A 25,394-nucleotide genomic window follows, 5' to 3' on the forward strand; every position below is an offset into this window, starting at 1 on the left:
TTGCAAAAAAAATCTTTTACTTATCGTTTTAAAGCCCCCGTCACCGAAGCAGTCGACTAAGACCAATGCAAAACGTTTTGCACTTCACACAGAGCCACAAAATGTGGTTCACACTTTTAAAAAGCCATTATTTTTATTTAAATTGTACAAACAAACATCTTAGGGGTGATATGGTCTCTGTAAAGCAAATTTATAACATCCCTGAAATTTAAGCTCATATTCAAGTGACGTTTACTCATAATTCGTAATAAGAATAGGGTGGTGAACTCTGTGTGTACGAAGCTTTAATTAAGTCTGTTGTTGTTGCGAGGAGTTAAATTCAGTGAATTACTTTTTAGCGAAAGATGTAGAAAGAACACTCGTTATATAGAAACGGTCTTCGGTATGTTGCCGTGAATAATGGTGTAAAACGAGAGGTTCGTGATTTCTTGTCTTCCCGACGTTGCGCAAAACTTAAAACGTTTAGTTACTCACATTTCCCAAACATCCTGAATAAGGATTTTTAGCCTCCGGTTCACATGCCCTGAAAACCAGACAAAAATGAAAAGCAAACCGGTATTTAAACTTTCAGTAGAGTATGTATTGAACAGAAATAATATGACGTAAACACACACACACACACACACACACACACACACACACACACACACACACACACACACACACACACACACACACACACACACACACACACACACACACACACACACACACACACACACACACACACACACACACACACACACACACACACACACACACACACACACACACACACACACACACACACACACACACACACACACACACACACACACACACACACACACACACACATATATATATATATATATATATATATTGTAGTGCACTATATGAGCGCATATCACGAATACAGGGCAGACAACGACGAAGTGCCGCTGCGCTGCTCGAGCTCGCTTCTGTGTGCCTAGACTGGCTGCGTTCTTGTTCATTATTAATATAAACAGCGCGAACACGAAGACAAAGGACAAGATAAAAGAAAGCCACAGCACAACCGCTGACTCACAACTTTGCCTAAGCCCTTCACTCCAAGGCCCAGAAAAAACAAACATGAAGAAAACGAAACAGTCACGTGAAACAACGCCTGGGTTCACCTGCTGCATAAAAAGTCCCTTAAAAAGACACCTCTTTGCTCGAAAGAGCAAGAGAAGTCACGCTGACACACTTATTGTCCGTTGAAATAAAATATGATTCCACCATCTCTCTCGTCATCTTCTCTTTGTGGCGATACAAAATCCTGAACTTGTCAAACTTAGGAGTGCACTTCTTCTCCTTCTTCATTATTTCACATTTATGGCAATGTGACATCAGAAACGTTTTGTCCTTTCCACTTTCCAAGTTGTTCCGGTGTTCCTGTAGTCTCTTATTAATACATCGCCCTGTTTGTCCTATATAACTGGCTCCACAAGAAAGTGGAAGACTGTACACAACAGCTGTCTTGCATCCAACATATGGGTTTCTATGTTGCACCCCACATTCTTGCTTCTTCGCTTCTCTTTCCCTTTGAATAGCCGGGCAGATCCTCTTCATCTTGAGCGGGGCGGTCAATGCGACGTCAACACCATACCTCTTGCCTAAATTTTTGAGACCATGCGAAATTCTGTGCACATACGGTACCACTGCAACCTTCCTCTTCCTCTCACCCATGCTGGGCAGGGATTTCAGTCTGTGCGTTCTTTTAAGGCTCTTCAGTACCCGGCAACTGGCCTCAATAATAACCGACTCCCGATAACCGGCCTTTGCAATTCTTGTCACTTGTCTTTCAAAACTCTTGCCCATGCCCTGGTAACAAGATTTCTTCAACGCATTTAATAAGCAGGTGTTGATCATCCCATTCTTCACTAATTTGGAATGCCCCGAATTGGAGCTTAGCAACGGCTTCATCGATCTCGGGTTGTATTCCCAACAAACATGATCATCACCGAATCGAATCAATGAAATGTGCTAGTCCTTAACTACATCCTTTTTTTGCCACATTTAGTCACAGCTGAAAGAAATGTTGTATTTGTGCACCGAAACTTGCATCGCAGAATCGTAATATACTGGCTGTTTGTGAAAATCATCTTTCGGATCGTCAACTGTCATTGCTGCGGTGGTGCAGGAGCACCGCTGTGCAACGAAACTGACCGCAGTCGATCACTCGAGTGTAAAAAATTGCTGTAAATAGAAATGTGGTCCGGACCCGCTGGACCGTGGAATCAGTGGCCGATTCATGCCTCCATGTGTCCACTGGTTCTCCAACAGTAAATTCCAGCCCGGATCCACACTGAGTAAAAACATCCATAATGTCCTTCATTCGTTGATTGAATCCTTCACGGTCTGTGAATACTAAAAGTCGTCCACATACCTGAAGGTGGAATGATGTAAGCCCTCCAAGTTATATCCTTGAGGTGTCTGTCCACGTACATTAACAAGATGTCACCCAAGACCAGTGCAACACTCGACCCAATGCATACTCCAGCCTTCTGCGTATACAGCTTGTTCTTCCAGCCTATGAAGGTGGACTCCAGGTAGAAGCTCAAAAGCTCAAGGAAACTTCCAACACTTACACCTGAGGTGTCAATGAAGTCACATTCATTATTGTCTTCAGTAATGCACATTTGAACACGCTTAAGGAGGCAGTCATGGGGGAGGCTATCAAACAATTTTCTTGGGTTGTGTTCTTCAGAGTTCAGGGCTTCAGAGTTAGGTAGCCTTAGGGGGTCTGATAAAGTCAACGAGGAAAGGTCTTCTTGCAAATATTTGGACACCAGGTGCTGCCACGTGCTCTTCTCAGATACGATGGCTCTGAACGGAACATCTCGTTTATGGGGTTTTGCCGAAAGGAATACTTCCAAATGTAATTGCTTGCATTGTTTCACCTGTTCACGTATCCGTTCAAGCCCAAGATCATCTAGTAGAGCCATAGCCCTCTCTTTAATCATGGTCGCTTTCATAGGAAACCTTTTAAAATTCTTCTCAACAGCAGCCTCGGCTTTTTCTTGAAACTGATTCTCAGAAAAAATAGTAAAACACCCTTCTTTATCTTATAGTATAACTCTGAGGTCTCTTGAGGCCATCCATTTTGCAATATAGTTAATAGGGCACTGTTACCCCTTTAATCCTTCTTTTGTGTGCTCTAACACTTCCAAGCACTCATGGAGGCACCGCGACCTATCAGAATCTTCAACTCTATTTGCAATACAGCGTGACATGGTCACTGTTCAGCCTCATCAACTCTAGGATCAAAAGCATGCTTAGGACTCAGCTTCAGCATCTTATCAATATCTAGAGGTATCTCTTTATTTGCGAAATTCAATACCTTGCCTTGCTGATCTTTGTTCATCTTCTTTTTTCGTGGAAGCCTAGGTAGTACCACCTTCCAAAGAAATTCCATCAATCTTTCACTCAGGGCACTCACACTATGTGAACTTCTGAGAATCAGTTTCAAGAAAAAGCCGAGGCTGCTGTTGAAAAGAATTTCAAAAGGTTTCTTATGGAAGCGACCATAATAAAAGAGAGGGCTATTGCTCTAATAGATGATTTTGGGCTTGAACGGATACGTGAGCAGGTGAAAAAATGCAAGCAATTACATTGGAAGTATTCTTTTCGGCAAAAACACATAAACGAGATGTTCCGTTCAGAGCCATCGTATCTGAGAAGAGCACGTGGCAGCACCTGGTGTCCAAATATTTGCAGAAACACCTTTCCTCGTTGTCTTTATCAGACCCCCTAAGGCTGCCTAACTCTGAAGCCTTTGTTGTATTCCTCACGACCCAAGAAAATGTGTTGGCTTCAGCATGGATGTCAAGGATTTGTATTACAGGCTCCCCCATGACTGCCTCCTTAAGCGTGTTCAAATGTGCATTACTGAAGACAATAATGAATGCGACTTCATTGACGCCTCAGGTGTAAGTATTGGAAGTTTCCTTGAACTTTTGAGGTTCTACCTGGAGTCCACCTTCATAGGCTGGAAGAACACGATGCATACGCAGAAGGCTGAAGTATGCATTGGGTCGAGTGTTGCACCGGTCTTGAGTGACATCTTAATGTACGTGGACATACACCTGAAGGATAACTTGGAGGGGTTACATCATTCCACCTTCAGGTAGGTGGACGACTTTTAGTATTCACAGACCGTGAAGGATTCAGTCAACGAACGAAGGACATTATGGATGTTTTTACTGAGTGTGGATCCGGGCTGGAATTTACTGTTGAAGAACCAGTGGACGATCGGTTACAGTATTTAGATCTATTGATTCAATTCGGTGATGATCATGTTTGTTGGGAATACAACCTGAGATCGATGAAGCCGTTGCTAAGCTCCAATTCGGGGCATTCCAAATTAGTGAAGAATGGGATGATCAACAGATGCTTATTAAATGCGTTGAAGAAATCTTGTTACCACGGCATGGGCAAGAGTTTTGAAAGACAAGTGACAAGAATTGCAAAGGCCGGTTATCGGTAGTCGGTTATTATTGAGGCCAGTTGCCGGGTACTGACGAGCCTTAAAAGAGCGCACAGACTGAAATCCCTGCCGAGCATGGGTGAGAGGAACAGGAAATTTGCAGTGGTACCGTATGTGCACAGAATTTCTCATGGCCTCAGAAATGTAGGCAAGAGGTATGTTGTTGACGTCGCATTGACCGCCCCGCTCAAGATGAAGAGGATCTGCCCGGCTATTCAAAGGGAAAGAGAAGCAAACAAGCAAGAATGTGGGGTGCAACATAGAAACCCATATGTTGGATGCAAGACAGCTGTTGTGTACACGTTTCCACTCTCTTGTGCAGCCAGTTATATAGGACAAATAGGACGATGTAATAATAAGAGACTACAGGAACACCGGAACAACTTGGAAAGCGGAAAGGACAAAACGTTTCTGTATTGCCATATATGTGAAATAATGAAGAAGGAGAAGAAGTGCACTCCTAAGTTTGACAAGGTTAGGATTTTGTATCGCCACAAAAAGAAGATGACGAGAGAGATAGTGGAATAATATTTTATTTCAACGGACAGTAAGTATATCAGCAAGACTTCTCTTGCTCTTTCAAGCAAACAGGTGTCTTTTTAAGGGATTTTTTGTGCAGCAAGTGAACCCAGGGGTTGTTTCACGTGACAGTTTCGTGTTATTCATGTTTGTTTTTTCTGGGCCTTGAAGTAAAGGGCTTAGGCATACGTTTGAGTCAGCGCTTCTACTGTAGCTTTCTTTTATCTTCTCCTTTGTCTTCGTGTTCGCGCTGTTTATATTAATAATGAATACGTACCAGCTCGCCCACCAAAGTATCTTGGTAAGCTTTGTTTTTGTGTTGTGGTTGCCGGTGAGGCAGGAAATCCTCACCTCCACCAAGTGAAAGGGGTTTTAATGGGGGTTCAACAGGGAATATAGCCCTCTATAAGCTGCACGGCAAACAACACTAGAACGCAGCCCGTCAAGACACACACAAGCGAGCCTTGAGCAGCGCAGCGGCACTTCTGCATTCTCTTCCTCGTTTTCGTGACATCTGTTCGTAGTTCACTACTATATATTGAAGGCCTCGCCTTCAAAAAACGGGTCCGCGAGCCATGGTCTCGCCCGACGAGTGACAAATCCAGACTCTTAAAAACACCGGTTTATTCCGGATAAACAAAAAAAGGCAAAACAGAGAAACATAAGATGCTACTGCGCTGAGAACAGGCTGTTCTTGCGCGCGACACTAGAACAACCGAAAGCGGGAAGAATGTCAGGGCCTTACCGCGGCGAAACAACACACACTGCGGAGCGAATAAAACGAGCAATGGGGCCAAAGCGCTAACGGCGACACAAGAAAGATTGCCCCTCGCGGCACAGCAACTCACAGAAATACGCCTAGGCTGTTCCTGCAGGCACTGCTCCCATCTTTACGTCGGCGATCTTCTTTCGGTCGTCCGTTCTCACCCTGCTGGCCCATGACGCTCGCCGGTTGCCCATATATACCTTGGTTGCCCCGCGCCGGCCTTCCCGCCAGCGCAAAAAAGCCCCGCGCCTCGCTTCTGCACGCGCTTATCTACCCTCGTCTGTCGCCGTTAACATCACGCCCCCCCAAGATTATCTGCTTTGCTCATGCGCACTCGCGCTGCCCGTGCAAACAATACAAATACAAAGACGCTCGCGCGGTTTAAAACACCTAAAGGGGCTGCGGAGCCCCACACTCCCCCCCCTCTCAAGACGGGACACCTCCCGATGTTTCTAAGAACGAAACGAAGAAGGGCACTGGAAGGAGTACAAAAACAATGCTGGTTCTGACGAGCTGCCCGCTTGAAGGAATCCGCTGGATTGGTGGCATTCATCAGACGATGGTCCAGGTGGTTCACATCTGATAGACCGGAGTGCCGTTACGTACTTTCTGGCCGCTCGTAGTACTTTCTCAGGTCGGCGACGTTGACTGGTCCGATCGCCCGGCCACCCTGCACATGACGAAGCATGTAAGCCAGCCGTGAAAGACTCCTTATTACTACAAAAGGACCCGTCCATCGAGGAGCGAGAGAGGCGGCAAATCCTTTTGTGGCTTCACTTAGCAGGTGTGAGCGGCTGAGTACTTTATCCCCAACGTCGAACTGCAAAGGACGCCTGCCCTTGTTATACTGGCCGCAGTGCTCCAGGCGGGTGAGGTCCAAGTTCTCCCTGGCCTCCTTTAGAGTTCCAGCGAGACGACTGGAGAGATTCTGAGTGAACCTGGAATAACTGGGAGCCTGTAAATCAGAGTCATGGGTAAGGGCATGTTCAATGGGAAATCGAAGCTCACGGCCAATAAGAATAGCTGCCGGCGTAAAACCTGTCGCCCGGTTTACTGCGGTTCTTGTGGCGAAAGCCATCTCCTGCACTCGCAAATCCCAGTCTTTGTGACGTTCCGTGAAAGCCACGAGCATGTTTCTCTGGTTTCTATTGACCCGCTCTCTGGCGTTGGCTTGAGGATGGTAGGGCGTAGTCTTTTTGTGCTGCACGCCAAGAGCTCTGCAGGTGTCAGCAAATATCCTGCCCGTGAAATACGTCGCATTATCAGTGATTAGCTGCGCCGGGAAGCCGAACCGAAAATGCGTCTAGGAGTTTATCCCAGACTACTTTTGAGTCCAGTTTACGCAGCGGGTATACTTCAACCCACTTAGAAAAATGATCAGTCACCACTAGCAAGAAGCGATTTCCTTTCACAGATCTAGGATAAGGGCCCATTACATCGCAGGCAACAATTTCCCACGGGTAACGGCTCTCCACAGGTTGCAAAAAGCCCGGTGGTTTACCTCCCCTTGCCTTCGCTGTCTGGCATGTAAGACAAGTACGGACGTATGCCACGACATCCTTTCTCATGTGGGGCCAAGTCACGATGCGACTCAACTTTTCATATGTTTTCTTGCCATCGCTGTGGCCTGCAAGGCGTGTGTCGTGAAAATACTCTAAAAAGAGCTTGCGCAGACTCTTTGGTACAACACGAAATGGAGACTCACCACCATTGGTGTCGGCAGCGGGTATATATCTCAGGAGAAGTCCATCCTCTGCTTCCAGGTAGCAGTCATAGCTGCCGGTAGGTGAGGATCGCTTAGCTGAGCTTGGAGCAGCTGTTGACGGGATACCAGCGTTCCCCAGGCATCAGCGGCTTCTGCGATCACTAGGACTTGCGGTGCTTGCTCGCCATCTGCAGGTAACGGAGCTCGGGACAGGGCGTCGGCTGCCTTGTTGAAGGTGCCTTTCTTGTACTCTACCCTGTAGCCCCGCCCGGCTAGCTCAGTCGGTAGAGCATGAGACTCTTAATCTCAGGGTTGTGGGCTCGGGCCCAACGTTGGGTGCCAGATGAAGGCCTCGCCTTCAAAAAACGGGTCCGCGAGCCATGGTCTCTCAAGACGAGTGACAAATCCAGACTCGTAAAAAACCGGTTTATTCAGGATAAACAAAAAAAGGCAAAACAGAGAAACATAAGGCGCTACTGCGCTGACAACAGGCTGTTCATGCGCGCGACAATAGAACAACGGAAAGCGTGAAGAATGTCAGGGCCTTACCGCGGCGAAACAACACACACTGCGGAGCGAATAAAAGGAGCAATGGGGCCAAAGCGCGAACGGCGACATAAGAAAGATTGCCCCTCGCGGCACAGCAACTCACAGAAATACGCCTAGGCTGTTCCTGCAGGCACTGCTTCCATCTTCGTGTCGGCGATCTTTTTTCGGTCGTCCGTGAACACCCAGCTGGCCCATGACGCTCGTTGGTTGCCCCGCGCCGGCCTTTTCGCCGGCGCAAAAAAGCCCCGCGCCTCGCTTCTGCACGCGCTTATCTACCCTCGTCTGTCGCCGTTAACATCACGCCCCCCAAGATTATCTGCTTGCTCATGCGCACTCGCACTGCCCGTGCAAACACAATGCAAATAGAAAGACGCGCGCGCGGGTTAAAACACCTAAAGGGGCTGCGGAGCCCCACAATATACATATAATGTGAGCCTTCTGTGGACCTTCTTTCATTTGTACATGCCATGATCTTCTTCTTTCATTTGTACATATCATCATCATCGTCCCGCGGCGCCGGCTCGCTTGGGTTCGGGATCGGATTGAAACGCTAGACAAGGCTTCGCTGTCCTTGCCGTCACGACCTCGCCGTCTCGACCTAGCATTCTTTTACAAGTGGTGGAGGTGAAATTTGATCCCCTTGCTGCCTTGGGCCCTGCCTCTCGCTGGAGCTACGTTCCGGTCGCCGTTTGGCAACTGCCACCATCGCTATGTCTACCGACAGTACCCACGAACAAGCCGGACCCTCTACCTCGGCTGCACCGCTCCCTCCGACTGTGCCCACACGACAGCGCGACCCGCCGCTGTTCGCTGGTCGTCGCGACGGAGACGTCCATGACCTGCTTGACACCTACGAACGCTGCAGTGCCTACAACCGGTGGGACGATGCTCTGAAATTTCTCAACATCTCTTTCTACCTTACTGAAGTCGCCAGGACTTGGTTCATCAACCGCGAGCCCCACACAACTAACTGGACCACCTTCAAACAGCTGTTCCGACAGTACTTCGCCGACCCGGCGGTTCGGACTGAGATCGCGAAGACCAAGCTCGCTTCACGCCGTCAAGGTCCTGATGAGTCATATGCGTCTTACATGGAGGCCATACTTGCACTCTGCCGGCGTATTAGTCCCACCATGGCGGAACATGAACGAGTACACCACGTCTTGAAAGGAATCATTTCTACGGCGTATAACATCCTAGTTGCTCAGAATCCTTCAACTATTGATTCCATTATTACGACCTGCCAACGCATCGACCAGCTACAGTCCTCCCGATTGCAGCCCGCCAACGCTACTGGCCCGACCTATGCTGATCTCGATCTGCGGGCACTTATTCGAGCCATCATCCGCGAGGAGCTCATGGCGCTCAAGCCTGTCTGTCGACACGGGTGCGAACACTCTTCCGCAACATCTAATGACGCAGGTCTTCGCAGCATCATCAAAGAAGAGCTGGCAACAATCACCGAACCTATAACATCTGGCCCTCCGGCACCCCGCTCAGTACCGACTTACGCGCACGTCGCAGCATCCCCCCCTCCTTTAGTTCCCCCGCCTCGACCGGCACCAAACTACAATCACGTCAATGCAATAACGACGGCTCAACCTGCACCACCCTATTACGCACCTTGGCGCCCCTCCCGACCAATTTGCTATTACTGTGGCATTAGAGGACATATATCTCGCGTCTGTCGTCGCCGCCTCCAGAACGAGCGCCGTGGTTACGATAACTTTGAAAGTGACATCCCTCCAACGTCATATTATCAACGCCGGTTTACTCCAAGCCCACCTCGAAGATCATCCCCACCACCAGAATCCTCGTCTGAGCCTCGTGGAACCCATGCATCCCGACGTCGGTCCCTATCCCCATACCGCCGCTCAGTTTCCCCTCTCCGACCCGCAGCAACTATCCCTGTCCGCCATCCGGAAAACTAAGCGTTGCAGTTTCCGGAGGTCAAACTGCGCTCTGCGAACTTACCAAAAGTCCTCCAGATCGCCCGTATAATGTGATTTCTGTTTTCGCTGAAGGATTACCGGTCGAAGCATTGATTGATACAGGAGCTGCAATTTCTGTCATTCACGCTGATTTGTGCTACCGTTTGCGAAAAGTGACGACACCATATGATGGGCCTGAACTCCGTGGAGCCAATGACGTCCCTTTGCGCCCTTTAGCAAAGTGCACCGTACGAATTGTTATTGACGGCGTCCGCCATCATGTGCAGTTTGCTGTGCTCTCACCATGTGCGCATGTGATGATTTTAGGATGGGATTTTTTGTCAACCGCTTCGGCGTCAATTTCTTGTGGCGACCGCGTTATCCATATGACAGACAGCTATTTTTCATCTGAAGTTTCTGATCGACATCATCCCCTAGTTGCCGCCGCTGATACTGTTTTGCCTCCTCAGTGCGAAAAACTGCTTACCGTTGTTTCTGACCACATCACTGACGAAGACGTACTCATCGCACCATCTCATCGTCATCTTGCACGCGGTATCGCCTTCCCGTCTAGTCTTGTGAGGTTCTGCAACGGCTCAGCGACAGTAGCGGCCACTAACACTTCACGTGAATCCCTCGTGCTCCCAAAAGGAACTTCTCTCCCCTGCATGGTGGATGTTCAACCTTTGTCCTTGATGGTGCTCACCGCCCCTCTGCCTCAGCGCCGGGTTTCGCCAGACGTCTCTCTTTCTCTTCTCACAAAGACTATTAATCCTAACATCACGCCGAACCAACGCCAAGAACTGCTGACATTGCTTCGACACCACCAAGCCATTTTTGATGCCACTTCTCCACCACTGGGACGGACTAGTGTTGCGTACCATCGCATCATTACTGAAGGTAACTCTATCGTTCGCCGACGGCCTTATCGAGTTTCCCTCTCTGAACGAAAAGTAATTGAAGAAAATGTAAATGACATGCTCCATCGCAATATTATTCATCCCTTGACAAGCCCATGGTCCTCCCCAGTAGTATTAGTTAAAAAAAAAGGACGGCTCGGTACGCTTTTGTGTTGATTACCGGGCACTCAACAAAATTACCCGCAAAGATGTATACCCAATGCCAAGAATTGATGACGCCCTTGACTCTCTCCAAGGCGCCGAATATTTCTCGACTTTGGACCTCCGCTCAGGTTATTGGCAAATACCTATGCACGAGGACGATAAAGAAAAAACCGCTTTTTTAAACTCCCGATGGCCTTTACGAATTTAATGTTATGCCTTTCGAACTTTGTAACGCACCAGCGACATTTGAAAGAATGATCGATACTGTGCTTCGTGGCCTAAAATGGAGAACCTGTTTATATTACTTGGATGACATTGTCATCTTTTCGTCAACTTTTAACGACCATCTCACGCGCCTGAATGAGGTCCTCACGTGTCTCGCTTCAGCGGGCCTTCAGCTCAACACCAAGAAGTGCCACTTTGCACAGAAGGAAATTAAAATATTGGGACATCTAGTCAGCCATGACGGCATTCGTCCAGACCCTGAAAAAATCATCGCGGTCTTGAACTTTGCTCGTCCACAACGGATTACAGAATTGCGCAGTTTTCTCGGCCTGGCGTCTTATTTCCGGCGTTTTATAAGGCATTTTGCAAGTATTGCTGCTTCACTTCATGAACTACTGAAAGCACGCAGCACTTACTTGTAGACTGAACAGTGCGAAGCCGCTTTTAATAATCTGAAGCACGCCCTCACATCAGACCCTGTTCTTGGCCACTTCAGTGACAGCGCTCCAACCATCCTGCACACTGATGCTAGTGGTCTCGGTCTTGGAGCTGTACTCCTGCAGCGCGATGCAACTTCGCGTGAGAAAGTGATTGCCTTCGCCAGTCGGAGTATGACTCCAGCTGAGAAACACTACACCATTACCGAGCAGGAGTGCCTTGCCGTCGTCTGGGCTGTCCAAAAGTTTCGCCCTTACCTATATGGTCGGCATTTCACAGTTGTGACCGATCACCATGCTCTTTGCTGGTTGTCTTCGCTCAAAAATTTGACAGGCCGACTTGGTCGTTGAATTCTACGCCTACAAGAATACAATTTCGACGTCACTTATAAATCGGATCGCCAACACCAAGACGCCGACGCTCTTTCTCGCTGTCCACTTTCGGAATCGGCTTGCTGTTTGTCTTCCCAATGCATTTCCACCTATGACCACAGCCGACCATCTCTTTCCCCGACGTATATCACAACAGTTTCATTTGACGACTCAGAGAACAAACACGCTCTCCGCTCATAGCAATTAGCCGATGCCTACTGCCGTCCCATCATCGACCGCCTTATTGGCGCTTCGGACCCACCCAATGCTCGGCTTCGCCGACAACTTCGCAATTTCAAGCTCGAAGATGGCATCCTACTCCGCTTCGTGTATTGCCCTGATGGAAATCGCTGGATACCAGTCGTGCCGCGTGTGCTTCGTCAACGTATACTGGCGGCTCTCCACGATGACGCTACTGCAGGTCACCTTGGGGTTGACAAAACCTACGACCGCGTGAAAAAACGATTCTTTTGGCCTGGCCTATCGTCCAGCGTTGCCAAATACGTCGCATCCTGCCCTCTGTGCCAACATCGCAAACGGCCGACGTCTTCGCCCGCTGGCCTTCTACAACCTGTTCCCTGTCCCGCCACGCCATTCGACGTAGTCGGCATCGACTTATATGGTTCCCTACCTCTCTCCGGTGGGGGTAACCATTGGATTATAACAGCTGTCGACCACCTTACACGCTACGCTGAGACAGCACCTGTACCGACCGGTTCCGCTCAAGAAGTAGCAAATTTCTTTTTCGATCAATTGTATTGCGTCATGGCGCTCCTCGGGTGCTCCTAAGTGACCGCGGGACGGTCTTCTTATCGGCAGTCGTTGCCGAAGTTCTTCACGCGTCATCCACCCCTCATAAGACAACCTCAAGCTACCATCCCCAGACTAACGGGCTGACTGAGCGATTTCACCGCACCTTATCGGATATGATCTCCATGTACATCACACCGGCTCATCGAAATTGGGACACTGTTTTACCATTCGTCACTTTCGCCTATAACACAGCAGTACAGCGGACTACCGGTTATTCTCCATTTTTCCTCGTTTATGGCCGTCCTCCCACTAAAGGTCTCGACGCTTCCTTCTTCTCTACGTCTGACTACTCCACACCAGTACCTACCCAGTTCTTATCTCGTGTGGCCAGATGCCGTCGTCTTGCCCGCCTCAACACAGCAGCGTGCCAGGAAGACCGCAAGAGTCGCTACGATTCTACGCAGCGCGTGGTCTCTTATCGTCCCGGTGACGAAGTACTGCTGTATACACCACTGCGCACCCCTGGCCTTAGTGACAAATTCCACCACCGCTACCTTGGTCCCTACGAGATTATCAGCCAAACTTCTCCAGTTAACTACAAAGTCACGCCTGTTGATCTCCCAGCCGATCGACGCCACCGTGGAACTGAAATTGTTCATGTTTCTCGCTTGAAACCGTTTGTGCGCCGCGGTACATCGGTTAATTAGAAGCGACCAGGCTGGCCGCTTCCGACCCCCCGGGCAGATTGTGTGAGCCTTCTGTGGACCTTCTTTCATTTGTACATGCCATGACCTTCTTTAATTTGTACACACCATCATCATCGTCCCGCGGCGCCGGCTCCGGCGCGCGCCTGGGTTCGTGATCGGATTAAAACGCTAGACAAGGCTTCGCTGTCCTTGCCGTCACGACCTCGCCGTCTCGACCTAGCCTTATTTTACAATATATATATATATATATATATATATATATATATATATATATATATATATATATATATATATATATATATATATATATATATATATATATGTGTGTGTGTGTGTGTGTGTGTGTGTGTGTGTGTGTGTGTGTGTATAGATAAATATAGCAAAACAGCCGCCAATTTAAAACGAAGAAAGGGTCACGGAGGTTTGTCCTTTAAAAAGCAGTTATCCGAGCGTACGCTTTCTTAGGCATGGCTATACACCAACCTGACGTCTGCGCCGATGCGTTGCCGAACTCGGACCACAACACGCACCTCAACTATGGCGAGATTGAGTAATCAAGTGTCGGCGGAGCAGTTGTTAAACTCCATAGTCACGTGGTGCACAGCGGAGAGCCTACGAGCGAGCGCCTCTTCGCAGCTGGTCACGTAGAGTGGCTTCACTCACCGTACCCCCTCTCCTGTGGCTCAAGGTCATAAGCACAAGTGACGGACCTTATGGGTTGGAGAGCGGAAAGTAGAGCTCACGCTCTGAAAATAATTTATGGTACATGTGCTCACGCAGCATTATTTGCAGTTAAACCCATCTTCGTAAGCTCAATGGAGCCCTGAATAAGAAGATAACCATCATTTGCTATCAAGAAGACTCCGCTGTTTGAAATATGTTAATACCGTTCCTTCATGAATATAGGTATTTGATCCAAGTAACTGCTGTCGGTTGGCTAAAACCATTTTGACAGTTGTGATCAGCGAATGTGAACATTGTGGAAATGAAGACGCCAGCAAGAAAGTTCCTGTCGGGAAATTGAAGTCTACAACTGAAGTTATTGCGTTAAAAATGAAGGAACACAACGGCATATGAAGAAAGCACGGAAAGACAACCACCACCACATGCCCTTTTTTTAAGGCAGTGGCAGGAAATATCTCGTGATAAGAGCGATACGGCAATCAGCTCCCAGCGTATATCATCGCGTGGGTGGTGAGCTTGCACTCGGTGGTGAGCTTGTCGATAGGCGATGTATCAATTTTTTCCGTATTGTGAATGAAGCACCAAGGCACATCATTACCGCATGCTATATGTATGCGTGACACTAAATTGTTTCCCGCTGGTGGTTAAAACATTTATTTACAATTAAATGGTTAGAGAGGCGTTTGGGTTGGAAACGTATTGGCCTCCTCCCCTCACAATATTAGGTGGAGCCCCTATTCCGGGGCCCCATTGGCAAGCAAAACGCCGCCCGCGTCCGTTGAACCAAGGCCTTTTGAGCCTTGAGGTCTTGACAGCCGAGTAGGGTCGCCTCCCAGTCCTCTATAGTTAGATTAGGTTTGGGGGAAATGGATGGGTTTGACTGGCACGCTCAGATCATGTGGAAGGTGTCAGCCACCTCCCCACAGTACTGGCACGCACCATCAAAGGACGGGTTGAAATGTTTAAGCACCGCCGGGCACAGTACAGTATTGCTAAAAATTTTGATGAGGAGGCCCTCGTCAGCGCGATCCAGTCCCTTACAAGGGGCCGGGTCGCGCCTGTGCTCCTCCTTATAGTAATCAGTGATGTCTTTGAATGTAAGGGCCAGATTGTCTGATTGGGAGTAGGCTTCCAAGGACAGGGAGATAGCCCGGGGAGAGAGTGCGCGGGCGGCCTGATCGGCCTGTTCGTTTTCCTGAGTCCCTGGTGACCGGGTGCCCAAATGAGGTTATGCGGAGTTGGGTCTATTTATCGGCAGCTAGATTGCAGTATACGCCGGGCAAGCGGGGGAGCCCATCCCAGCCTATAATTCCGACAGGCCCCTTGCGAATCGGTGATGATGTGTTTCGAATCGGGAATACTGAGAGCCAGAGCGACAGCAATCTCCTCCGCGTGAATTGTGCTGTAGGCTTTGAAAATTAGCCCGTTAACCATATTTGAGTTGTGTACGCCTGCAGCCATATACCACCCCCGTGGTAAGCGCCAGCAACATTTACATAATGCACGTGTTGCTGGTGACCATAGTATCGCTCCAACGCTTCCGCGCGCACCTGGCGACGACCGTTATGGTCTTCTTTGGACATGTTGCGGGGAAGAGGCCGGACCCAGAGGGCGCGTCCCCAGAGTTCTGCACTCTCACCCTTTCCTCAATGTGGTAATCGTGTTTTATGTGTAGTCGGTCCAAGAGGCGGCGACCGGACGTGGTCTGTGTACGACGCGTGTATTGGCTTAGTAAGTGGGCTTCTCGTAGCTCTCGGAAGGTGTTCACCACGCCCAGAGCCCGAAGTCTCTGGTTGGACGTGCTGACCGGAAGGTCGAGAGCCCGCTTGATGACGTTGCGGTGGATGGCCTCCAATTGATCCTCATCGTGTATACGCAGGTACAAGTAGGATGTGGAGTAGAAGATTCTGCTCGTTACAAAAGCATGGGCAAGCCGCAGTGCATCCTTGCTTCGTAATCAGCCCCGCTTGTTGGAGACCCGGCGGACCATACGGCCCACCTGGTCTCCCACCATGCGAAGTTTGGCCAGAGTGGTGTCAACTCTGCGTTGGTGGTGTATGAAGAGGCCAAGGACGCGGATCTCTTTGGCCCCCTGGATCGGTCCCGAGGAGAGACTGATGCAAAGCTGAGTTGTGTCTCGAGGGGAGGGACGTACGTGCACAAATTCAGATTTAGCTGGGGAGCACTGGAGTCCGCAGTAGGTCGCGTAGTCGTCGACTACGGTCGCCGCTGCCTGCAGGCAAGACTCCACGTGGCCCAGGTTACCTTGCGTGGCCCAGATTGTGATATCATCCGCGTAAAGTGCGTGATGTATCCCGGGAAGAGAAGCCAATTTGGAGGGAAGATGAAGCATGGCTAAATTGAAGAGGAGGGGACAAGACAGCGCCTTGATGTGGTCCCCTCGAGCCGATGGTGTATGGCCCGTGTTCCGCATCTTGTATGCGTATGTAGGCTTGGCGGTCTGTAAGGAACTGTTTTATGTAATTGAATGTTTCATTACCACAGTTGGTATGACTCAGGTGATCGAGGATTACTTCGTGCTTCACATTGTCAAATGCGCCTTTAAGGTCCAAGGCCAGGACCAGCTTGTCATTATGGGGACATGCGACAGGATCTAAGATGTCATACTGGAGCTGAAGGAGTATATCCTGTGCTGATTTTTGAGGGCGGAAACCGAACATTGTGTCCTCGAAAATGTGCTGTGTTTTGAGAAATTCGGAGAGTCTGTCGCGAACCATTGTCTCCATCAGCCTGCCGACAAAAGACGTGAGAGAGATGGGGCGAAGGTTCTCCACATGAATAGGTTTGCCGGTTTTCGGGATAAAGGTGACGAGAGCCGACTTCCAATCGAGAGGGAGAGGAGTGTCTCCGTCCCAAATACTATTGATGTATTTGAGAAGCACAACATATGCTGCATCGGGAAGGTCGGCCAAAAGCTTGACCGTAACCTTGTCGCGCCCGTGTGCAGTGCCGCGTTTCATCTTGCTTAGGGCCGCCCGGAGGTCGTGCAGCTGGAACGGAGTGTCCAGCTCCTTGTTCTCTTTGCCTACATACGAGTAGGCAAACGCCCGGGGGTCCTTGGTGGTGCTCAGGTATCGGTCCCTGAGCGTGTGCGCTAGCTGTGTTGTCGTTCCTGTGAAGTTGTGCATGACTTGATGTCAGTGGCGTTAGGTTTCCGTGCGTGTTTGTGTTGGATCGATGAGCGCGCGGAATAGACGCCACGTATTATGACTAGACATCTGGCGCGCAGCCGTGTTGTACCTGTCTACCCAGTTAGTGTCGTCTAGCTGAGCAGCATATTCTGTGGCTTGACGTGTGAGTTCGAGGAGGCGTTTTTTGAGGCGTTTGTAATGTTTCTGTTTTTTCCATCTTTTGGTGAGGCTACGGCGGGCCTCCAAAAGATGTAGGAGGTGGTTGTCTACATCCATTTGCGTTTCCGTGAGCTGTATCTTCCTTTCGTGTTGTTTCAGTGCAGACGTGAGTGATTTGTACCAGGTGTCATATCCCGACTGGAGGGGGTCTGCGGTAGACAGAGAGGTGCGGAATTTTGTCCAGTCCGGGACACAAGCTTGTATTTGTGTGCGTTTCAGTGGACGCGTGTAGATGGTAGTGTATATTATACAGCGATCACTACCAAGAGATTCCTCTGTGTTCAGCCAGTCGGCATGGCGTATGTTGCGTGTAAATGTGAGGTCCGGGCAAGTGTCTTGTTGAATTGAATTTCCTACACGTGTTGGGTTGGTGGGGTCAGTGTGGAGGGTGCGTCCGAGTGTAGAGAGAAGTTCTCCCAGCTTCCTCCCACGTGTGTTCTCCCGGGGAGACCCCCAGAGCCTGTTCTGAGCATTAAAATCACCGACAATCAGAAGTGGGTCCTTTCCCGCTACCTGCATAGCTTGCGCGAAAATTTCGCCTAACGTGACATTCTTAAGTTTCGGGGGACAATAAATGTTTAGAATGTGTGCAGGTGTGTCAGACCGCCTTAGGGGCAGTACCGACACCATCGTATACGCGAACGGTGGTATTGTGGGCAGTGTGACTTCCTGTGCAGTATATTGCCTGTGAACAAGTATACATGTCTGCAGGTTGCGATGAAATGTAGTGTAGTTTGTGAGCTTGACGCCTGCGCCGAGTTCCTGAAGGGCAACCGCGGAAACGAGAAATTCAGAGGTCTCAAGGTAGAGGCTGAGTTCATCCCGCTTCTGCTGTTCTTGAGACCTCTGCAATTTCACTGCGTTAGTGTAAGCGGCTGAGTTGTTCTGGCTCTCGACTTAGGGTTGGGGCCATGGTCGAATACGGAGGGCAGGAGGACAATGTTAAGACCTCCCAGTCCGCTAGTGCCCGGCGCAGACATGCAGGAGTCTTCAGAAAGGTCGGACTTATCGGGAATGACTCTGTTAAATTTTGAAGGGCAGTTAACTTCCCTCATTGCACCCGTGCGTTTAAGAACTCGAGGATTTACCTGTATCCATTATTGGATAATGTGAGTTACAGCTCATGTCACCTGTGTGATGACACTGTCCATCTGATGCGCGATTGTGTCATGGATAATTTTGGGAAGATCAGCCAACTGCGTTTCAATCGCGGCGACCCGGGTCTATAAGGTTCCAAAGCGCGTCTCCATAATATTAGGAATCTCCCTGTCAAGTTTTCTTCTTCCTCGCTAGGGAAGGGTGACGTAGTGATTTTGTTTTTCAGCCAGTTAAGCTCGCTGGCTAGTTTTTCGTTTTGAGCTCGCCCTTTCCTGCGTCTCGGCGGTGTTGGTGAGGGGGGGAGGGGAAGAAGAAGAGGAGGCTGCACTTTCTAATCTGAGCTCTTCTCATTGCCGCCCACTTTGCGCATGTGCATTAGGCGGTTAAATTATCCGTTGGTGCTCTCTGTGTCATATATTTAGTTGTTACGTTTTGTCACTGTATTTCAGTTGTTTATATAATAAACCATAAATATATACCAGCCGTATTTGTTGGGCACTCAATGGCGAATAGAGGGCTTACGCCCTAGCTTCAAAGGTGATACGTTGCTATGTTCTGAGGCACGGTACTTGAGAAAAAATATTCAATAAGAATTACACTAATTCTCTTCTCTTGGTGACGACGAGTCACGAGTACGCCGTTATTACGCCGACGCTCCTTATGAAGACGCCCTCGACGCACCCAGACTTCTAAGTAATACCGCCGCTACGCACAACATCAACATCCATGACGACGCGAACATGCTCCCAGCTGACGCAGCCACACAGCGAAGTGACGACGATGTGCCCCTGCCGCGACCTTAGTATAAGCCGAAGCAGAGATCCAATACCGAAGCCAACATTCAGTACGAGGACGCGAACGAGTGACCTCGAAGTTGCTGTCGCCGGTCGCACGGTTACCGCCTTAGTGGACACCGGAGCGGACTATTCTGTAATCACTGGAGCGTTTGCTGCCCAGATAACAAAGTGATGACCACTTGGGATGGCCCGCTAATCCGCACCGCTGGTGATAGCCCCATTACGCCTTCCGGGAAATGCACCGCAAGAGTGACGGTGAATAGACGTACTTATCCAGCGACTTTGTGTTGCTCCAGAACTGCTTGCGAGATATTATGCTGGGTATGGATTTTCTCAGTTAACTTCGAGCGATCATCGACCTTCGATCAAAGCTCAGCAAGCTTTCGACGAACAACGCCATAGCTGCTACGACGACGTCAACGCAGTGCGCCAGTCTGAACGTTCTCGTCAAAGAATTGATCGTGCCACCCCGATCAAGCGTCGTAGTCAGCGTGGGTTACGCATACATTCCAACCGCTGAAGGCGTCTTCGAAGGAAACACCCAGTTAGTCTAGAAACAAGGTCTCGACATTGCAAGAGGCATCGCCAATTTCCGGGGAGGACAAGCTCAGGTGCTGAGGACGAACGTCAGCGAATAATACCGACACCTTAACAAGGGCACGACGAGAGCATTCCTCAATGCACTAGCAGACACGAGAGACGTCTTCGACTAATCCGACCAGCCCGAAAATGGCGCAACCACCCGAAGAACTCTGCTAACGTTCGACGTCAACCCAGCATTACCCCAGTGCAGACAGACCAGATTCGCAGTCTTAAAAGCTACAGAGAGTGCATTTGGTCAGCGTCGAACGTGCGACAAACTCCATTGGCGAAGCACTGTATTATCACTGAACAACACGCTAGACCTCTTCGTCAAAGCACCTATCGAATATCGCCCCGACAACGCCAAGCCATCCGAGAGCAAGTCGATGAAATGATTTGTTGTCTAGCCATCTCAGAGCCCCTAGGCAGAACCCGTCGTCCTTCTGAAGAAGAACGACGGAACACTTCGTTTTTGCATTGCTTACCGACGCGTGAAATGAAAACGAAGAGGGGTGGCTACCCTCTTACCCGCATCGACAACACACTGGATCGGCTCTGCAACGCTACGTACTTTAGTTGATGGACCTGAACAGCGGGTATTGGCGAATTGAGGTCGACGAAAGAGACCGTGAGGGAGGCCGCGTTCATGCGCCAGACGGCTTTTTCGAGTTTAAAGTAATTACATTCGGTCTCTGCTCCGCACCAGCAACATTCCAGCGAGTAATGGATACCATACTGGTTGGCTTAAAATGCCAAATATGTGTGGTATATTAGACTACGTTTTTCTTCTCTTCGAACTTTAAAGACCATCTGAGAAGGCTTCGAACAGTGCTTGACCATATTTGGGAGCACAGCGCGGAACAGGACGCAACACAAGAGAACGAAGGTAGACAGGACGGAGCGCTGACGCGTGAATACGACTTCAGAGTGCTTGACGCAGTCAAGGTATCAGGATTAACATTAAAGCAGAGATGTGTCACACCGCCTACGAAGAGACGTTTCTGAGTCGTATTGTTAGCAAGGAATGAGCTCGCCCCGATGCTTAGAAAAAAGCTGCCATCGCATAGTTTGCACAGCCTGGTGACAAAAAGCTGTATGCCGATTCCTCGGACTATGCGCATATTACCGACAATTTGTCAAGCCCTTTTCGCGCCTCGCCGAACCATTGAGGCAGCTTACAAAAGCAGACGCGCCATTTCAATGGGAAGTACCGCAAGCGTAAGCCTGCGAGGAACTTAAGCGCCGCCTACAGTCCCTTCCTGTCCTAGGCCACTTTGATGAGAACGCCAACACTGAGGTACGCACCCATGCGAGCAACATGGGCTTAGGCGCCGTTCTCGTTGAGAATAATGCTGGACAGGAGAAAGTAATCACCTAAGCTAGCAGGCCCCTTTCAAAAACCAAAGCAAATCACTCGGTGATAGAAAAGGAGTGCCTCGTGATCATTTGGGCCACTTCAGCGTTCCGTCCGTACCTCTACGGTCGACCTTTCAAGGTAGTAAGCGATCATCATGCGCTCTGCTGACTCATCAATTTGAAAGATCCATCCGGCTGCCTTGCTCGATGAAGCTTATGCCTGCAAGAATGCGACGTCACAGTGGTCTACAAGTCTGATTTCAAGCATTCTGACGCAGAATGCTTGTCCTGGGCCCTGTGGACGCGCCCCCAGAAGACGACGACGACGCCCTTTTGGAGCCGGTAAGCGCCAGCAATTTTGCTCAAACGCAGCGCTCGGACCTTTGTTGAATGACCTGGCGGACTACTTAGAAGGAAAGATCGCTTCCCCCTCTTGCAGTGTTCAGACGTCAGTTGTCGTCCTTCGCGCTGCGCAACCACGTCCTCTGGAAGATTTTAGTGCCCAATGAGACCCATGCCACCTTGCCATGTTTAGGAACCCCGAAAAGAAATTTTCCAGACGTTCCACGATGAGCAGACAGCAGGGCACCTTGGGATGGCGTGCACGTTGCATCGGATCCAAGAGAGGTATTACTGGCCGCGGTTACCTGCCGATGTTGCCCATTACGTGAAAACGTGCCGTGAGTGCCAGCGACGCAAGACGCCACCTACAAGACCAGCTGGGCTACCGAATCCCATCCGCCCCCGACCAAACCATTTCAACAACTTGGAATAAATCTGATCGACCCCTTTCCGACTTCATCAGCGGGGAACAAGTGGACCATCGTGGCCACTGACTGCCTTGCCCGCTACGCCGAAGCGAAAGCCCTGCCTAATGACGTATCGCGAAAGAAGTTGCCAAGTTCCTCGTCAAGCGTATGCTGCTGCGACACGGCGCCACCGAAGAGCTCATCACGGACAGGGGAACATTGTTTACGGCAGAGCTGACGCAAGCCATCCTGCAAACAGTCATACAAGTCATCGACGAACAACTGAGTACCATTCTCAACCAAATGGACTTACGGAGTGTCTCAACAAAACGATAGCGAACGTGATTGCCATGTACGTCGACGCCGAACACAGGACCTGGGATGCCATCCTGCCGTGCGTATCATGGCGCATAACACAGCCGTCCAGGAGGCAACTAAGGCGACCCCGTTCAAGCTTGTGTACGGCAAGGAGCCCATACAACGCTCAACGCGATGCTGCCGCACGTAACCAACGAGGACAACCTTAAGGTCGCCGCCCACCTGCAGCGAGCACAGGAATTTCGACGACTCGCGTGGCTGCGTATACAAGACCAGTAACGGACCGACGCCCGATGATACAACTTGCGACGACGCGACGTACAAGCCGGGAGACAAAGTGTGGGTTTGGACGCCGAGACGCCAACGCGGACTGAGTAAAAAGCGCTTGCGGTGGTACTTCGTCCCATGCAATGTCCTTCGGTGCATCGGACCGCTAAGTCGTCCCAGACGGCACGACCACACCCCAGCGGCGCTGGGTGCGCCCAGACGTCGTCCATGTTGTGCATCTAAAGCCTTATTAAGCGCGCTAAAGGACCCTAGTTATTTTAATTTCTCGTATTTAGTGGCCCTTTATGTGTTCACTTTGTAAGTATCGAGGCGATGCCTTTCTAAGAGGGGAGTAACGCTGCGAACTACCTAAATCTTAATTTGTTTTTTTTTTCGGCAGCCGCTGGCATACGGCCTTATTATTATAATTCTAGCGCGCGGATCGATTCTCTATTCGGTGCTTGTTCATGCTCGTTGTCGCGAGACGACGCTTTATCATTTTCTTTGTCGCGCAAGGTGTGTCGGGATGTCTCTCGAAGATTCCAGCCTCTAGTGCGTGTTTCTATCATGTTCCAGGTCATGCTTGTCATCGCTTGCTGCTTTATCTAGATCTTTCCTCACCGCCTTTAAATTCAGGCTGACAACTGAAACTGGCATTCTTAGACGACCGACGAGCACGTTAGCTGTTATCGCCGCCGCCGATTTTCTTAGGCCTTTCGCGGGCGCAAGTCAGCCCGATAAATAGTCTCATTCAAGTGCAACATTTGTAGCTACTGGATTTGTCACCGCTACGTGACAATATTGACTGGCCTTCCAGCACAGATAGTACTGAGGACCCCATTATCCACCATCTTTTCGGTTTATAGGCAGGTAGGGAAGCTTTGCTATCAATATTTAAAACCAACTTGCCGCCGCCGCAAGCCTATGTCGGTCACATGGTGCATGACGTACACACTTCGCGAAGCCTCATTAACGACCCATAGCGCATCACTGGCTCCGCAGCGCCACGAGCTACGTAATACACACGTTCAGATACGACGGCCGCCAGCTTCAGTTCATGATGCTCATTTAACACTAACGTTAACAGAATGATAGATAGGGTGGTCTGTCTCGTTTTTCCTCTAGCATCGTCCTCAAAACAGATCCTCACGCTTTTCTTCATCGACAAGCGCAAATACATCGCTGCGTTTTGCACTGTGATGCGGGGTTAAGTGCTATGTAGAGCCGATTGTGTAGTCACATGTTGGGAGCTCATATTGTCCTCCGCTAAACTTTACTATATGCCGATGCAATATTTTTATCTCTAAATGTGGAATATACACTTTCAAGGCTGCCAATCGTTAAAGTAAATGCAGTAGCTACATTGAGCAGTGCCTACACGGAGGTGCAATATTTCGTTTGCTGTACGAATTAGCTACACTCTAAAACAAAATGACTAAAAGGAGTAGTGCGGTTAGTGCTTTTGGGGACCAACCGGTTTGCGACAACCATTAATCGACTTGCAACTAAAGTTCTGGATGCCTATGCGCACTATTTGGTGCCCTAGAATCATTTTAACATGTGGAGTTCGACATCGTTGGCAACTATACCAACGCCGGCTCTTCGGTTGTGCTCTGCTACCGTAGGCGTAATTCTCGCTGAACACGGAGCTTTAGTACAAAACTTCAAAGAAAAAAGTACGACAAAGCTTCAATACCGAACAACGCAACAGCGACGACGCTATTTTGCTGGTAACTAAATCTTATTTGTATGTAAACATTTCCGGGAGCGTTGCGATGACCGAGGGCTCGGCTTGTTTATGCGCAGAGCAAGGGGAGCAAAAGCTTGCGAAACACGCAAAATATTATGCATTACAAGCGCTGTATGTTTTGTTTTCTCTCAAGGTGCCAATCGCTTTCTAAACTATTCTCTTCCTCGTTTTATTTTTTTCTTTCTGTTGTTTATACCGGGCCGCGGTGCAGGCTACGCTCGCTGATGTGTAGGCCTGCAATTGCCTGCGATTAAGCCCGCATTGAACATTTTGGCAGTAATCATTGTGTTAGAGTGCCCTCAAGATCAGCAGTGAAGTTTGCTATGCATAGTAGCCCACATTATTCAATTCCAGTTTTAGTTGTAGGGTAATCGTCAGTGTGTCATGAAATTCGGGGCGCGGCTATTGTGGTCTCTCTCGAAACGCTCGAAGCGTCCTATCGAAACATGGAAACTCTGGAAAAAAAGATACTGCCTTTCTTTTATTACTGGTGCTCAGTGACGTCGTAGCAAAAAAGCGCTTATTTGATCCATACTTTTCATATGCGCATTAATTCACGCCTCCCAGTTTCCGGACTTCCGACTGTTTCCAAAGCGATGCTGGGACCAGTGCGGCCCCAGTCCACATAGAGCATTTCTCCGAGAAAATCGCGGATGCCAGCGACACACCCAGCATCAAAAAGCTAATTCCAGCATGTAGTATGGAATTCCAGCAACATAGTATGCACGTTTTGTCCATCGAGCCAGAAACCCATTCCCTGCACCTGAAACGCGCGACGAGAGAATTGTAAAGGGAGGCCAGGGATCAAATGAACAGCTCGTCTTCCCATTCCTCCTCTTTTTAGTCTTTTTCGAGCCAGGACTAAACATTAATCCTCTAAATTTGCACGCGAGACGCTTCTCGCC

The 25,394-nt window shown here is 49.4% G+C and overlaps 1 protein-coding gene across 6 annotated transcripts in view; it reads right to left on the bottom strand.

Moving 5' to 3' along the window:
- The window catches only part of LOC146188191 (uncharacterized), an 87,255-nt gene that overhangs the window by 42,155 nt on the left and 19,706 nt on the right, over nt 1-25,394 (bottom strand). For all 6 annotated transcript variants that reach the window (XR_014707488.1, XR_014707489.1, XR_014707487.1 and 3 more), the window contains one exon: nt 475-523. Coding sequence is in view for 2 of the 6 variants with exons in the window: in XM_084603667.1 (XP_084459793.1) it covers nt 475-523 (49 nt within the window). In the remaining 4 variants the exon portion in view is untranslated. The remainder of the gene's footprint in view (nt 1-474; nt 524-25,394) is intronic.

The sequence above is a fragment of the Amblyomma maculatum genome, chromosome 5, assembly GCF_055883805.1.
Source record: "Amblyomma maculatum isolate TAMU_Amacu chromosome 5, ASM5588380v1, whole genome shotgun sequence".
Taxonomy (NCBI): Eukaryota; Metazoa; Arthropoda; class Arachnida; order Ixodida; family Ixodidae; genus Amblyomma; species Amblyomma maculatum.